The sequence below is a fragment of the Pezoporus occidentalis genome, unplaced genomic scaffold (genome assembly GCF_034315485.1).
Source record: "Pezoporus occidentalis ecotype Australia unplaced genomic scaffold, CSIRO_AGI_Poc_V1 ctg224, whole genome shotgun sequence".
Lineage (NCBI taxonomy): Eukaryota > Metazoa > Chordata > Aves > Psittaciformes > Psittacidae > Pezoporus > Pezoporus occidentalis.
In genome coordinates, this window is record NW_026914117.1 from 93,333 (window position 1) to 109,817 (window position 16,485).

Consider the following 16,485-nt stretch of genomic DNA (forward strand, 5'->3'; position numbering starts at 1 on the left):
TCAGATGGCATCTCTGTGTCTCTGCTATATGACAAGGCAAAATACAGCATGGATATGTGACTTGACATCACCGGGACATCAACAGCAGACCTAAGAACTGGACCTGGCTCCTCCATATCTCAGTCCAATGCTGTACTTTTGAGATGCCCTACATAGGGAGTTGAACTTGCTGATCCTTAGGGCTCCCTTCCTGCTCAAGATATTCTATGAGTCTATTCTGTGACTCTGATTCTTACTAGAGGATGCTGTGTACCCTTCAGATCATGGAGACTAGAGTCGGCTTTTGCATCTGGTGGAAGACTGCATTTGTATGATTGAACATTTAACACTGTTAGTCCTGCCTCAGTTTTTATCCATGTTTCTCCTAGCTTATCTTCTGCTGGTCCACACCACTCTCCAGTTACTCTTACGTGCCTGTGCTCCTGCCCTCAGCCTCCTTTTATGTCTATTTTTTAAATGTCTTCTTTCTCTGACGTTTGCCTACAGAATCAGTCACAGCCCCACTGACTGGCTCCTGCCTCCAGGCTTTTGCTGATGAATCCCATCTTTTGCCCTGCTCCACCTGCCCTTCTACAGCAGGCTTTCTGATCCTGTCTGCTTTCGCATGAGTGAATCTCTTTTTCTGGCTGCTTTTCAATCTGACAGCTTGCTCTTACTTGGTGCCCTTGATAACACAGGCTATCTGCCACCACCTCCAGGAGTCAGCCAACACAGAGCTGCACTAGAAAGTTAGGAAAAGAAACAGTCTGGAAATTTAGTTGCTAAAATGTAAGAAGTCGTTTCAAGTCAGCAGAGCAAACTGTGCCTCTGTGTGTGTTCTTTTGCACCCCCCTTCCTCCTTCATAGCTGTACTGTTTCCCCAATTTTAGAAGTGTTTTCGCACAGGTTCTTTCTAACTACATTGCTTCAAACTGTGGAGCAGTTATTCTAAGTGAAACTGCCACCAAATTGATGAAAACAAAAAAAAAAAAAAAAAAAGAACAAAAAACGACCGCCAAAGTATTTATTTCATACTTAGCTATTGAAAGCTGCTTGGCTGTTTTGGCAGATGCTCAGCCAGATAACTGGGATGGGGGGTTGGCACTGCTATGTCATAGAATCATATAATGGTTTAGTTTGGAAAGGACCTTAAGATCATCCAGTTCCAACCCCCTGCCATGGGCAGGGGCACCTCATACTAGACCACATCATCCAAGGCTGTGTCCAACCTGGCCTTGAGCACTGCCAGGGATGGAGCATTCACCACTTCTTTGGGCAACCTGTTCCAGTGCCTCACCACCTTCACAGTCAAGAACTTATTCCTTATATGTAACCTGAAGCATCTAAAACTTAATGTCCTAAGCACTTGAAGGACTTCCAGTGGAAAAATTTATCAGGGCATACATCTTGGTGAATGTTGGAGAGCCATCCTTGGATAAGAGCAGTTCAAACAGACACTGGCAGGTTTGGAAAGGCTCCTGAGAGCTGCGTGGATTGTAGGAGACCCAAACAAGATGGTCAAAAGCCCTTTGTGTGGTAGAACACTGTGTTATGTGGCAGGAGTGGGGCTAGTCTGAGAGGAGTTGCAAAAGCAATGTGCTCCCATGTCCCAGAGTAAAAGAGACATCCCACTGTCTGCTAAACATGCAGCATCCTCCCCGAGCTTAGAGCTCTGCCATTCAGTCCTGACTGTGTGCAACAGCCTGAGCCTCCCAAGTACAAAGGGCTTTGGTGCAGCCTCGTTGGTCACTTCCGTGCTTGGGGCTTCACAGCTTCAAAACTGGAGAGCCTGTCCTTTCTCCCTGGTACCTCGGAGATGTTTGCCTCTCACAGTTTGTCACCAAGACCCTGCTGTAATTTCACACACTCCTTTAATAAAGTCCTCTGAGGCTGTCATGTATTTTCATGTATTTCCCCTATTGTTTCTCCCTGCTTGAGCCTTTCAGATAATTGATGATACTTCAGTTAATAATTTTTCCTTTCCTTTGTTTGCCAGGTACCTCAGCCTTGAAGGGATCCTTTTCATTTAGAATCTGTGTCTTCTCTTGAGTAGTTGATCACTGTGCACCTGCGGACACCCAATTCACAGCCCGGTGGGATCAGCCTTCATGAAAAATCAAAACGCTGTGGCCGTGTTGCTGCAGGAGTGCAAACGAGCTCTGGACATGCTCCTGTCAGCACAGGCTGACACGGGCGAGGAAGATGAGAGAGGATACCACCGGTGCCAATGTGAGGTCCCCAGGAGAGGCAGCAGCACCATGGCAGCAGCCACCCATCCTCAGCCCTGCCCTAATTTTCTTCTCCTGGCAGATGAGTGTCAAGAGATGCCTGGACTTCGAAGCTATGAATGGGGCGTGAGCTACAGGCAGGCAGGGAAAGAAGTCCACTTTGTTGCAGTGAATTGCTGTCAGTTCTAATTTTAGGCTTCAGTACACATGAGGCTGTAAGGAACAGTTTATTTTGGTTAGAACAATGCCCAAAAGTTTGCTGATGCACATGAATTTTAGTTATTAAAAAAAAAAAAAGGAAAAGAAAGGAAAAAAAAGAAAGGATGCAACTTCTGAATAAGGGCACGTTTCCTCTCCTTTCATATGGCCTTTTCTGTTTGTCAGCTTCTCCTAATATATTAAAGAGCTTATTGCTTGAATCTTTATCTGTGTGACCTCTATAAGTGGTGTCCAAGGAAAAAAGAAGCTTGCAATATGCTTCTTGAAAGGAAAATCCAAGCTGGCTAATGGCCGGGTAAAATAACCAGAAAAGGAAGCAAGTGCTGTAATAGAAGGGTTCTTCATTTGTTTTAATGCTGGCAATACCTGCTGGAAACCAGCATTTGTTTTTGTATTGTCAGGGTGCTTTGAGAGTGGTTTGTAAAAAGAAATTTATTATTTCTTAATCCAGTGGAAATCCTGACCATGAAAGGTTGTAATACACTCAGTTCTGTATTCTCTAGGTTCAGACTTTCAGAGGGCTACATAACTTCATTGCCACAGCTTCTTTACTCTTCATATAAAAGCCACGTTTGAATTGCTGAACTTGTTTGAATTACACCTATCAGTACAGGGTAGGGAGATTTCTGTCACACGGGGCGGGTGGAGGGGGGCACAAAGGCATTAGCAAAAAAACCCACCAACAAAAAGTCTATTGATGTGTAGGTTTTCCTTTGCATGACACATCTGCAGCACTGTCCGTTTTCCAGTTCAGTGTTAATAATGTTTAGTTTTGCTGTGCATGAGTGACTCGGCCATAACATTAATTTGATCTTCAAAATCCTTTGTGTGTCTCGGAGCACAGAGCCGTTGGGAATATGTTTTTCTGTCCGGCCTTGTTCTTGCTGGGAGGTCAGCTGCCTTCTTCTGAAGCACCTAAGTCTGTTTTCGATGGAGGGTGGCAGGGTGGCTTGTGGGTTCCTGTTATGGATACTGGAAGATTTTTCTCTTCTCTTTGTTTTCAACAAAGGGTACTTTGTTTCCTCATCATGAATTCTTTAAATTTTATTGTGGCTCCTTAGAATAGGCTCTTGAGCTCCTAATCAGCTAGCACTTTTCCCCCCTCATCCTTCTCCCTCCTTTTCTCCTATTAATTACCACAAAGTATAAGAAATAATCAGTTTAGTTCCAGATAAGGTAAATTAGCACCCTTATAATCACTCAATTAGACATGGTCCTTCAGGTAAACTGCTTCAGGAAATGGGCAGTCAGGGCCTGAAGTGTTGCTTGGGCTTTTCCAAGGACCATGTTCCCATCAGCTGAAAGAAAAATACCCAGCTGTGGGGTGGTGACATCGACATCAACTGCTGGGGCTGTCTGCCTGGGGAAGGCTTCAGAGGGACCCTCCCAGCACAGAGGTGAGGGGTTTCTTGGCCCCCCTCTCCCCCTTTGTTTACTTTGGCTTCCTCCTTCTCTGGCAGGAGGAACTTAAAGCCAAATACATAAAAATGGGAGGCAGAAGGAAGAGGAGGAGCATGTCCTTACCTTCCTTTGGTTGAGGGGGAGGAAGGGATTTTAGGTGGGTCTGGATAGCTTTTCTCTTTCTTTTTAGGCTAGAAATCAGTCCAATCTACTTCTGCACCAGCATAACATTCATTAATAAATTTATTGCTAATGAATGAATTTATATTGCCTGTGATAACAACTATTGGTTACAAGAGTGAACTCTTGTCCTGGGAGTTGGATTTTAGCCGTTCACACAAGGTCCCCACTGGTTGGTGTGGTAGTAGGTGCTGTTGTGATACACCGTTGTTTTACTGTCATGGACACACTAATCATGCTTGTTTTCATGGGGTGACAGCTAACCTCACAGCAAGTCTGGAAGCAGTATCCTGCTGGGCTTACACACATGTCAAACCCCAAAGATGACCGAAGGCTTCTGGGTTGCCAAATCCTGGTGAAAATGTTACCCTGGTTTCCTTTTCTAACCAGCTTGGCTGTAGTGACTGCTGAGGATGCCCCTTTAAAGTTTGATATTAAGGAATTTGGCCAGATTCTTTGCTCTTTAGCACATCAGGTAGGAGGGGGGTTAAGGTTTGACTAACATGGAAAACAGGAACAAAAGGACAGCATTAATACCTTTATGCTTTAAAAGAGCATACCAACATCCACGTTATCTCACTAATTATTTTCATAGCTGCTGACACTGTTATTTTTGCCTGATTTACTGTTATTCAAGGAAGTGTGAGTTCATGTGGAAAAGACAGAAAAAAGTAGAGAAGAAGGCTTGCAGTATAAGCATCTCTTTCTGTAGATTGATCCCTTGCCAGAATGTCAGTCCTATGGGATCATGTGGGTAAACACGTTTGTTGTGACCACCTGAAGGCCCCCCCATCTTCCTCTGGGAAAGATTTTGGGATAAACTGCTCTGTCCATCATTTTGTGATTGTTGTGATGAGATAGGTACTCTGTGCTGATCTTGCAGCGAGAGGTGTGAGGGTGGGCGCATGACCTCTCCCCTCTAGATCTGCTACTTGGCCACCTTGACACAATGTGGAGGGCTGAGCCCCTGCAGGCACTGCTTCAGAAGGGCAGGGAAATGTGGTTGCTTGGGAAGCTGGGATCTGTAATGGGAAGCATGTCCAGAGCTGCTGCAACAAGTGAGAAAATGTAGGTTGGAAAAAGTGGTATCTTTCTAAAGGTGACTTTCTGGAAAAAGGCCCCTAAATACACAATTTCCCACTTTTTCTTAGGAAAAACATACCAATGAATGCACTGTAGTATGAGGGTGAAATAGAGTTTTCATGTAGTTTATTTTCTACAGTCCTCCACAAACAGTTGATTAAAAAATATGTAGGGATATATTTATTCCGTTGCCTCGTTAAAGCAATGATAGTCTCTGAGCAGGTTTTTTCCTGGGGATTAATGGCTAGAAGGGGCTAGATCTGCATCTGATGATCACCATTAGCCCCATCTGGTCAATAATCCTTCTTAATCCACTTTTATTAGCCAGAGAGTCTGGCCAGCCAAGTGGTTAGCACAACACAGCACACTCAGGCTGCAGCTTCACCCTTTTCAAGGGAAATTAAAATGTAGGCTGCAGCTGAAAGGAGGGGACAAGTCCAAGCCCAGATCCCTACCTGTGTGCTCGTACTAACATTTACATCCTTAGTTGGGTCAGATTGGAGATCCAGTCAGAGCTGGTGGCTATGCAGGAGGTGAAGGGAGGGAGCAAGGCATATGAATGAAACTGCACTTTGCCTTGTGAGCTCTGGCATATCACAGGATGGACATTCATGGGAGCTGGGAACATTTTGCCTTCATCCAAAATCTCCCCAAATCTGTCTTTTGATTCCTTTGTGCTTGGCCTTTCCAGCTGGGAGGGAAGCTGTGCTTTGGGTAGGGTTTGGTTTTGACCAAGGGCACTTTCTCCTCTTAAATTCTTTCTAATTTCTGTGGCAAACTGCAAAAGAAATGCAGAAGCTCAGGCCAGCTCCTCAGCTAGCAAGTGAATTATTTGTCTAAGAAGATGCATTAGCTTCGATCAGGCAATCTCATAGCAAGGCTTCAGCTTTGGAATCACCATCCCTGAAAGTGTTCACAAACCATGCACTCGAGTTCCTCAGTGATGTGGGTTAGTAATGGCCTTGTCAGTGCTGGGGTAACAGTTGGACTTGATGATCTTACACGTCTTTTCCAACCTCGTTGATTCAATGATTCTAAGGACTCAGACTGCTCTGTTAATAGAGTGGTCCCCAGGCACATGGCTTAAACCATTTTGTCTTGCTTTAGCAGGGAGTTCTCTTGTGCTGAGGGAAAATGTGTCGGGGTAGCCTACAGCTATGGCTTTGAGAGGAGATTGAGTAACTCTGGCCAACAACTTTTCCTTTGACTGCTGGTCCAAAAATTAGCAGGTAAATAATTATTCTCAGGAACATCTGCTTGCTTTTCATTACATGCCTTTAGATCTTTGATTTATTGCTTTATACAGTCCAGTTTTATCTGCCAGTTCTGACCCCGCCACTGTCACCAGCAAGCCTTGAGCAAGGGTATTCCCTGCTGTTGTCCCCATTTGCTCTGCCAGGAGTCCTCACACATGGAACACACATGGGAACAGGTTGCTTTCTGTCCCTCTGGGAGTAGCTCTTCACACCCAGCCAGCCACCAAAGGAAGCTTGACTTCCTCTTGAAAGCCTTTTTAATAGCTGATGGCTCCCATTTACCTGGAGGGCAGAGCAGCCAAGGGAAACTAATAGGCAGCTCCCCTTCCCTCCTCCTGAGGTTGGTGACAAGAGCTAAGAGAGAAGGTACAAGAGGGGAGGGGAGGAATGCTTTCTGCAGGATTGGTGCTCTGCCTTAAGATAGCTGCAGTGTCTTTACCTGCTCTTTGACCTTTTCAGCTTTGCTTTCCGAAGACTTGAGGACCCTTCTGGAAGAGGCAAAGGAAATGAAGTGGCCCTTTGTACCAGAGAAATGGCAATACAAACAAGACCTCTGCCCAGAAGACAAAACAAACCTGCAAGATCTGATCGGTGTGAGGCTCTCTGATCTGCTGGTATGAAGATGAACGCATCTGTTGTGTAAAACGTCCTGCTGAGGATCTTGAGGGTACACAGAGCCCTCGTAGCTAGTATCACCTCTGGGTTCAAGGGCTTGGTTTTATGCACAGTGGCAGCAGCATGCGAGGAACTGCTTGGCAAGCAGAGGTGAACGAGGCTGTGTTGAGATGGGCTGTTCACCAAGGCCATAGAGCCAAAACAGAAGTGTGACTTCTATTTGGTTTTGTCCTCAGACAAGAGAGGTACCCAGAAGCTACATATAGTTTCCTTCTTTTCTTTTTTTTTTTTTTTTATTTTTTTATTAAGGTTGCTAATCATAGAATCAGCTGGGTTGGAAAAGATCTTTAAGATCATCAAGTCCAGCCATTACCCCAGCACTGCCAGGACCACCACTAGACCTTGTCACTGAGGGCCTCATTTACACACTTTGAGAACACTAGAACACTATGAAGCAACATGTGTGAATTAGGGTGTCCTCCTCCTTGTGAGTCAGCTCGTCTCCTTGTCACCACTGCATCTTCCAAGGGAAGGAAGGTCCTGTCCTTTCTGCCACTGCAATCAAGCTGAGGATGTGAGATCAGTGACTTCTCTGCCCCAGGGTTAGGCATCTGGTCTGTTGGCTGCATGGATGGCTGTGCAGTGCCAAATGAGGCTGTTGGTTTGAGGTCTTGATGGTACCTCTGCTGGTTCTCACTGCAGGGAAGATAAAATGGATTTGCGTGATAAAAGTTTTGAGTGTGTCCAGGTGTTTGGCTAAAGCTGTGCAAGAAGTGCCTAGAAAATAATGCCAAAGACACAGCAGAGCAGAGGCCACTGGCTCTGCCTTGTGTAGAAGCGAACGCAGGGGCATATAGGGATTGTCCATGCATTGAGCACCTTGCAGAGCAACAACCTCATTCATTGAAACATGCAGTGGTGACTATGCTGTATTTCTGCTCACTTTCATGCTTATCCCATGCTAGTTTGGCACTTGCTTTGTCTGTTCCTCTGATTTGACAGGGCAGTTCTATTTCTGTTTCCACTAAGGTCATGTTTACCTCTTCCCTGAAGAACTGTCATTATTATAAAACTAAAATGCCAAGTGTTCATATACAGTTTTTACAAAACCTTAGAGTCTGAAAAGAATGCTGTGCCTTGTTTAATTCAGCACTGCTAGGGGGCAATGAGGATTACTTCCTTTGGTAGGGCTTGCACAATTCATCTAGTAGGACTTGCACGATTCATCACATTCTTTTATTTTTTTTCAAGAAAATTACTTGACAGGACTCCTTTGAGAACCAAAGCTGCCCAAAATGTAGGAAGGAAAGGGAAGAATTTAATGTGGCTTGTGCTGTGAGTAAAAGGATACTTGACTGGGTAAGGAGATGCAGGTGCTTGGGGATCCCATCCTGCAAGGTGGTGGGTTTGAGCTTAAAGATTAGAAAGCAGCAAGAAATGTGGATTGTTTCTTGCTTTTTTGATTTTCACAGAATCACAGACTGGTTTGGGCTGGAAGGAACCTTAAAGCTCATCCAGTTCCAACCCCCTGCCATAGGCAGGGACACATTCCACTACAGCAGGTTGCTCCAAGTCCTGTCCAACCTGGTCGTGAGCACTGCCAGGGATGGGGCAGCCACAGTTGCTCTGGGCAACCTGTGCCAGGGCTTCACCAGCCTTACAGGGAAGAACTTCTTCCTAAGGTCTCATCTCAATCTCCCTTCTGTCAGGTTAAAACCATTCCCCCTTGTCCTGCCACTACCTGCCCTTCTTAGAAGTCCCTCTCCAGCTTTCTTGTCATCCCCTTTAGGACCCCCTTTTCAATGGTAAATGTAGTATCTAGGCTAATGAGTATCCCTTTGATAGGACAGACATAAAGTAAAGATGAAGTTTGTGAGGTTTGGGTGTTTTTTTTTTAACTTCTTGTGGTGCATGACTGAAGCCATGTCTCATTTCTTGTGGGAAGGGGGAGTGCAGCCTGAAAATCTGGGGTTTAGGGCAAGGAACACTTGCTGCAAAACTGCTGTTAACTCCAAGGAGGTCGAGAGATTTCACCTGCTTGAGAGAGAGCCCTTGAAAATATAAGGCCAGCAAATTTGAGGATGACAGTGACTTTGAGTAGCACTGAGCAAACTGAAGCTCAGAAAATCCAGGCAGAGGGTTGGGAAGTGTCAGCCCCAGCACTGCCTTGCCAGCATCCCACATTGCAGGGATCCTGGGTTTGCTTGGGTAGGGTGGAGAGTGGCTGCTTCTTGGGTATTTGTTTTCTTTTTCTCTTTGGTGTGTGTGGCCTTAGACAGAAATTTATGGCAGAGGTTGACCTCCTTTACAACCCCTGTGTGGCTCTCTAACTTGGGAGCATTTGTCTGCTCTCTCCCAGGAAAACACCTGCAGTAAACTCCCTGAGAGACCTGGCTAGATGGGAGATTAATGTGGCTGTAATAGTGGAGCAGCATTCGCAGCATTATGCCGTCTCCCCAGGTAGATGGGTCCAGTTATTTACGATGATGATACCCATTATCAGGGGAAGTTTAGATTGGATATAAGGAAGTTCTTTACTGTAAGGGTGGTGAGGCACTGGAATGGGTTGCCCAGGGATGTTGTGAATGCTCCATCCCTGGTGGTGTTCAAGGCCAGGTTGGGCAGAGCTTTGGGTGACATGGTTTAGTGTGAGATGCTCCTGCTCACAGCAGGGGGGTTGGAACTGGATGATCTTAAGGTCCTTTCCAACCCTAACTACTTTATGATTGTATGATTCTATTATTTATTGCTGAAACATCTGTGGATAACTGCAGCTGCCCTTGTTAAACAAAGCATATCATGGTGTCATAGACTATAGGGACCTAAAATCCTACTGCATGCTAGTTTCAGACTGTTCACTGACACCCCCTGAAACCCATGGGTTACCGTTGTCTCCAGTGTTTCATCCTGAGGTTGAAAATACTTTGTAAATGTTTGTTGTGGTTTAAACCCAGCCAGACAGCTCGTTCACTCACTCCCCCCCCCTTTTTGCCCTCCCCCTGCTCCCAGAGGGATGGGAAGGAGAATCAAAAGAATGCAACTCCCACAGGCTGAGATAAGAACAGTTTAGTACCTAAGGTATAACATAAATCACTACTGCTACCACCAATAATAATAATGATAAAGGAAATAATAAGGGAAGAGAATACAACACCTCATCACCAGCCGACCATTAACTCGCCCCCCCCCCCCACCCAAGCCTGACCCAGCACCGACCAATACCTAGTCCAACCCCGCAGTCCTAGCCCTTCCGGGTAACTCTCAGTTACACCCTGGGCATGACGTGCTGTGGTATGGAATACTTTTTCAGCCAGTTTGGGTCTGGTGTCCTGTCTCTGCTTCCTCCTGGCCTCCCCTCCTCCCTGGCAGAGCATGAGACTCACAAAGTCCTTGGTCAGAGTAAACATGACTTAGCAACAACTAAAAACATCGGTGCTGTCAGCACCGTTCCCAGGCTGAAAGTCAAAACACAGCACTGCACCAGCTACTAAAAAGGAGAAAAATGACTGCTACTGCTAAACCCATGACAATGTTGTGCTACCTTTCCCCATGTGCTTTGAAGTGTTATTTCATCTTCATCGGTAATTTATATTCCAGTGCCATTGTACCATGGGAAAAAGGGAAAACCTTTTTTGTTTTTCATTTCATTGTAGATAGACTGACATTTTGACCTGTATTATTAGTATTAGTCAGGAAAAGGGATTTTTTTCTTTTCCCTTCATCCATTAGTCCCCCCTCCCCTTTTTTTATTTTAATAAAATTTCAAGGCAGAGCAAAGGCTGCTTCAGTTCTCTGAATAAAGAGCTAGGGGAGGGGGGAGGGAAATGAGGCTGAAGAGAAGTGATTATAGTGTGATGAGGAAAGATAAAAGTGTGAGCAACTTTTTTCTTCTTTGGCATGAGCCCCAGAAGGACAACTTAATTCCCTGGAGGAAAAAAAAGTGTCTTTGTGGATTTATTGTTCAGGAAAAATACCCTTTAAAAATTCCCACCTCTGTTTATTTTAATTTGCCATGCTTTGAATAAGCTCTTAAACCGTAATTCATTGCATTTAAAAAGTGCTTTGAGATCCATGAATGAAAGGCACTTCATTACCATAACATACTGGTGGTGTTCCACGGAGGCAGAGCTGGCTACCCACCTTCACCATGAGCATGTTTTTCTCTGGGAGTAGGCTGAAAAACTCCATAAGACCAGCACAGTGGGTAAGTGGATTAGGCTTTGCCTTCAAGGGTTTGCCTTAGTGTTGCACTTTAAAAAGTGGGATTGGACACATCACCTACACCTACAGCCTTTTCCAGTGCTCTTCTTCCCTTTTGCTGTGGGATGCACTTTGCTTCTGCACGCTGGAGCAGTAGGAAAACATGGCAAAACCAGCGGGGGAAGTAGGGTAGTGGCAAGCCAGGCTTTCTTCGGCACTGTCTCAGTGCAGCCTGGGTTCACTGGGTTCACTGCTGCCAGAGCAGGGCTCAGGGTACATTTTGGCAACGTGGGCACACTTCCCTGAGGGTTTTGCCCCTCCCTCTCCATTATATGAAATGACTGAACCTCCTAGGGATTTTAAGGTAACAGATTTACTATAATCCTTGAGGCAAACCAGCACTTCTGGTTTTACAAAATGTTTGCATCTTATAGGTAGTTTTTTTTTTGGGGGGGGAGGGGGGTGGTGGTGTTGTTATGTGTTGAGTTTTTTTCCCTTTCTTTTTCCTGCCAGAGATTCACCAACCAATACAAAGCCCACACACACACTTCAGCAAACTCAGCATACTGTTTTTCATGTTTTCTTAGCAGGTTTTAAGAGACTCCCCTGTCAGCAAACCAAGCCTATCCTGCAGCCTCCAGCTCCACCTGAACACCCTTTGCTGGGAATCTGCGCTTGAAGGGTGACACCAACATCTGTATACAAAGACAAAAACTGGAGAGTACTGGGATTTTTCAGCAAATCAAAACAAAATCAGAATTGTAACAGCATCCTTGCTGACAAAGTAGAAATAAGGAGGGATTACTTTTTCTCTCTAAATACCATGTGCACTGTGGGGTTCTGACTGGGGCTGCAGATTCAAAAGGGAGGCTGCTAGCAGTTACCCTTTCTGCAGATCTTCTCTATCCCAAGGATTAGAAGGAGCCTTAACACTCAGTGACCAGCCAATAGAGGGCAACATGCCCATGTACACATGCTTTGATCCCACAAACCCTGTGGCGGGTTTCACTGGGGGACAGCTCTTCACACAAGTATTTCTCTTGTGGGATGTTTCATGCTACATTAATATTTTAACTTTTTTTTTTTTGTGAGATCAGAGCTTTGCAAACCCATTGTAACGATGTGAGATTTTACTTCTTTTTTTATCGTAAGTATCAATAGTTCCTGCATCCAGGCATTCAGCCATGGAGCAGTATCTGCTGGGATAGGTACTGATGAATTGCCATTAGGGAAACCATTCTGAGGGACATGCCCTAACTACCCTTAGGGGTGTATGTGGCACTTAAGATCTGTGAGCTTTTGAAAAGAAAGTGGGGGCTGAGAATTTAGTTTTCTCCTCCTTCTAACTGTTGGTGTGGTAACAGTAGAATTAAAGCCAAGATCCCCTAGCCATGGGATCTTGGTTGTTCAGGCTGGCCTTTTGCTACCTGCCTCATAAAAGCTCTTTGTGGGTGATCCCAGTGAAACCAGAAAGTGATATAAGGGAGAGCTATGGTTGTGGGTTGAATTCGGCCTGAGAGGAATCCATGGCATCTCAGGCTGCCCTACACTGCATAATCCCTGATGCTTTGTAAATGAGATGTGTCAGAAATCAGGTGCAGGATGACTGCCCTGATCGTGCCAGTGTGCAATCCTGCAAAGCAGTCTTCCCCTGTCTATGTGGGAAAACTGCTGCAGAATTCCTGTGAAGCACCAAATAAAAGCAGGAAGTCGGATCCTGGGTACCTGCCAGTTCACTTTGCTCATGGGTAGGCTTGCCTCTTCTCAGATGCAGGTACTTGTGGAGTATTCCCTCTCTGGAAAAGACTGTGAATGTTATATTACTGAGATTCCTATGTTGTGTTTTCCTTCCAAATTAAACTATGGATTGATGGTTTGAGGACACAGATTTAGGAAAGAGACGCTTGGATTTTTAGCTGCTCATAATGGTCTTGATGACACCTTCCTGCAGGGGCTCTGTCACTGGCCCTCAGCTATTATTAAGTATTAAATTTCCCCTTCAACATAGTATTTTAATGTACCACAGGGAATTACCACAGTAGTTTTAAAATAGTCTGGAGCTAGAACACAGCAGGACAAATCGGGGCCACAAATGATTGTTGCTGCAATTTGAGGCAAGGACAGCAGGAGAACCCTGCGCTGCCTGCTGCTCTTCTCCCTCCTGAGGCCACTCCAGTTCATCACACAGATGGTTCTCCCACTCGTCCCCATGAGTACGTGCACTCCCTTCATTATCCAGCATTGAAAGTTACATGCCAAGAGCAGCTTGATCAGGGATGGTGCCATTTCGGCTTCATTCTGATGGGCTGTGGGAAGCTCTGTCCATCCTGCAAGGGGCAGAGCTGGTGGGACAGGACTGTCGAGGCACTGCTCTGCTGGAGCCCTGCTTCCTGCAAACAGCAATGGCTCTCAACTGGGGAGCTGAGAGCAGTGTGTGGAACATCCCATAGCAGTTAAATGCAACTAGTGGCAAGATAAATTGCAAAAAAAAATCGGGGCTCTTGAGAAAAGTGGGTATTATTCTCGCTCTGGTACTTTCTCAGTTGGCAAGGCATGATGTGGTCGGTTGTAAAAAAATTCTGTGGTGTTTTGAACTGCTAATAATGGACCTGATGCTGCTCCCATTGAATAAATACCCAAGTCTCCCTTGCCTTCAGGACGAATAATGAGCTAATTAACAGCTTCAGCAGCTCAAGTTGTTAAATGGTTAATGTTAAATGTTAAAATGTTAAATGTTAAGGCTCTGCAGAGAGCAAAGTGTTCAGGAGCTTCTTGTTCCTCACCCTTCAGCTATTTTACTTTACTGTCCCTTGTGTTTCAAGCGTGTCTGCACCTCCTGGACATGCTTTCTTCTGCCCATCACAGAGGTGGTGGGAGGCTTAATTCCTTGTTATTTGTCAAGTGGGCTCTGATTGCCAGCTGAAAGGGAGAGATTGATAGAGCAGTCCCGTGCTGTGACAGCAGCTTTGGTCTCTTGGAAAGACAGGCTTTGCTAACAGTGCGTGGGGTAGAAAGGGGTGAAAGCCTTCAGCCAAATCCATTGGTGTTGTGACTCTGTGTTTAATCTGACGGGACGAATGCAGGGGGAAAGAAAATGGGGCAATTTGTTAGGGTTCAGTGAAGTGCTAACTAGGAGCTGCTCTTGGGAGAGAACTAAAGCACCTGGATGTGCATGCCACTGCCGTTCCTGTTTTATGCACAGAATTAGGAATTCTTTGAGGACTGCTCATGGTTTTGTTTGTTGTGGTTTTTAAGGTTTTAAACCTCCGCTGCAGTTTCAAATGAAACAAAGACCGGGGCAGTCAGAGACAAATGGATATAAGCAAAGACTGAAATCCCGAGTGTCTGCAAAACTGTGGGCACACTCTGAAAATGGAATGATTCCTGCCCCTGCTTTCTAACCTCACCCTTACAGAAGTGTTTTTCCAAAGGGAACCCTCCAAAGCGCACGGGCTGAGAGGGGTGTGTGGTGAGTTCCTCTGGGATCTTTGCTTTATAAAGAGGGCAGAGAGAGCGGATTAAACCAATATTTCATTTATTTGGGCTTGTAATTCCTCTTACATCATCTGCCACATAAAGATTTTCCCCTATTTTCTTCCCCTCCTCCTCGTCCTCATTTACTATGCACCAATAATTTCCCTTTGACGCTTTCCTGCCAGTCCTAGTGCCAGATGGCCCTGGTTCTGAGCTTCTCCCCTCTCTTGGGAGCAGCCCCTATTGTCAGTGAAAAGGAAGCGTCGTGGCTTTGAACCCAAAGCTGGGACCCAAACTTCAGCCCTGGTGTGAGGAGGAGCTAACCCACTAATGCAGGAAAACATTCAAACAGCACACCCTCCCACTCATCGCCATTAAGGAAAGAAATAAACCCCCCTTCACTGAAGGCTGTTTTGCATTTTCCCCAATGGTCCATGTATAGAAATCTGGTGCGAATTTAATTCTCTCACCACCTGATTCCACTTCCCAGCCACGAGGTTCCCTTTGTGTCATAAACTCAATTAGACATATGCATTTCACATCATGGGCACAGATGTGAAAACAAAGTGCGCACGACCTTGTTCTTTCTCTCTCTGTAGATACGCCACCACCCTTTGGCTTTAAAGTGATAAAGTGAGTAAATCTATTTAGGGCACTAGCCTGACACGCAGAATGAAGTGCCCGGCTGTGGTGAGCGTCTGGGGTATGCTATGACGTTTTGGAAGTCCCCTTGGTTTCCCCACCCAGGGCTGGATGATGGGGAGTCGCTCCCCCTCTTCCATTTCAGAGTCTTTGCCCATGGGTGCATGAGTGGTAGGTGCTAAGGAATTTTCCAGCCGCAGGAGTTGATAGGAAATGAAAGGAGTGGGTATTAATTTCTTGGTGTGCTGCTCAGGATAGGGGGAATGGTCAGTGCAAAGCTGGACACCAGACTGTATTTCTGTGTGCCACACAGCATGCAGCCCTGCCTTGTAAAAAAAAAAAAAAAAAAAAAAAAAATAGGAAAAGCCAAGTTTCTCTCCCTAGTTTGACTTTTCTACATTTTGTGTCCATTTGGGTTTGGAGAGGGACACAAGAGGTTTCAGCATTGAGCAGAGAGTTAAATTATGCAGCTGCAAGACTGCCAGGCCCTTCAGAATAGGATGCTTCGTTTAGATTTTCCACAATGCTATTGAAGTGCTTATTTTCCTCCTGAAGAGACACAAACAGATGCAAACTTCTGTAAACACTTTAGAAATGAATTCAGTGAGTTTGGCCTCTCAGCAGTGCTCAATAGCTGACAGAAAAATGTCTAATTAGTGCAAGTGGAAATAATAGGGCCACTTGGATTCCTTCCATCTTCCTCCAAGTCTACTTTTCCTAGGAACTCAAAAGCTCTTTTGTTTGGTAGGTCACCCTCTCTCAGGCTTTTGTGCTTCAATCTATTAAAGGAAAAAGGGGAGAAAAAAAAAAATAGATTAGGCGATGATCTGTGCTTAAATATATGGCCTGTTGATGAGCATTTCAAATGGCTGGTTTGCAGTGTCAGTTTACAGGTGCTTGGAGAGGGGGACTCCTCCATTGTTGTCCGGCACAAGCGGAGTTGTGTGTGCCAGCCTCCAGGAATCTTTTTCAAGTGCCATGCTCTTCGAAAATCCAACTCAGGCTCAGTGGGAGGCTGGGGAAGGAAATTCGTACAAATCCACCTCGCTGAAGTGCAAACAAGCAAATGCTTGCAACAGATCTGTGCTTTCTTGCCGTGTACTGCAGGCTATTCAGGTGGTTTGAGGTGGGCTTTCTCCTGCACACCTCAGATGGTAGTTGTGCTGCTCAAAATCAAGAATGAGTCTTGCTGCCAGATTGTGGGACTT

The 16,485-nt window shown here is 45.4% G+C and overlaps 1 protein-coding gene across 1 annotated transcript in view; it reads left to right on the forward strand.

Annotated features, from left to right (window-relative positions):
- Window positions 1–1,427: 1,427 nt before the first annotated feature.
- ALPK1 (alpha kinase 1) overlaps window positions 1,428–16,485 on the forward strand; it is a 28,790-nt gene continuing 13,732 nt past the window's right edge. The window contains 2 exon segments of the mRNA XM_062620844.1: window positions 1,428–2,208; window positions 6,806–6,960. Of these exon segments, the coding sequence (XP_062476828.1) occupies window positions 2,088–2,208; window positions 6,806–6,960 (276 nt within the window). The 5' untranslated portion in view covers window positions 1,428–2,087.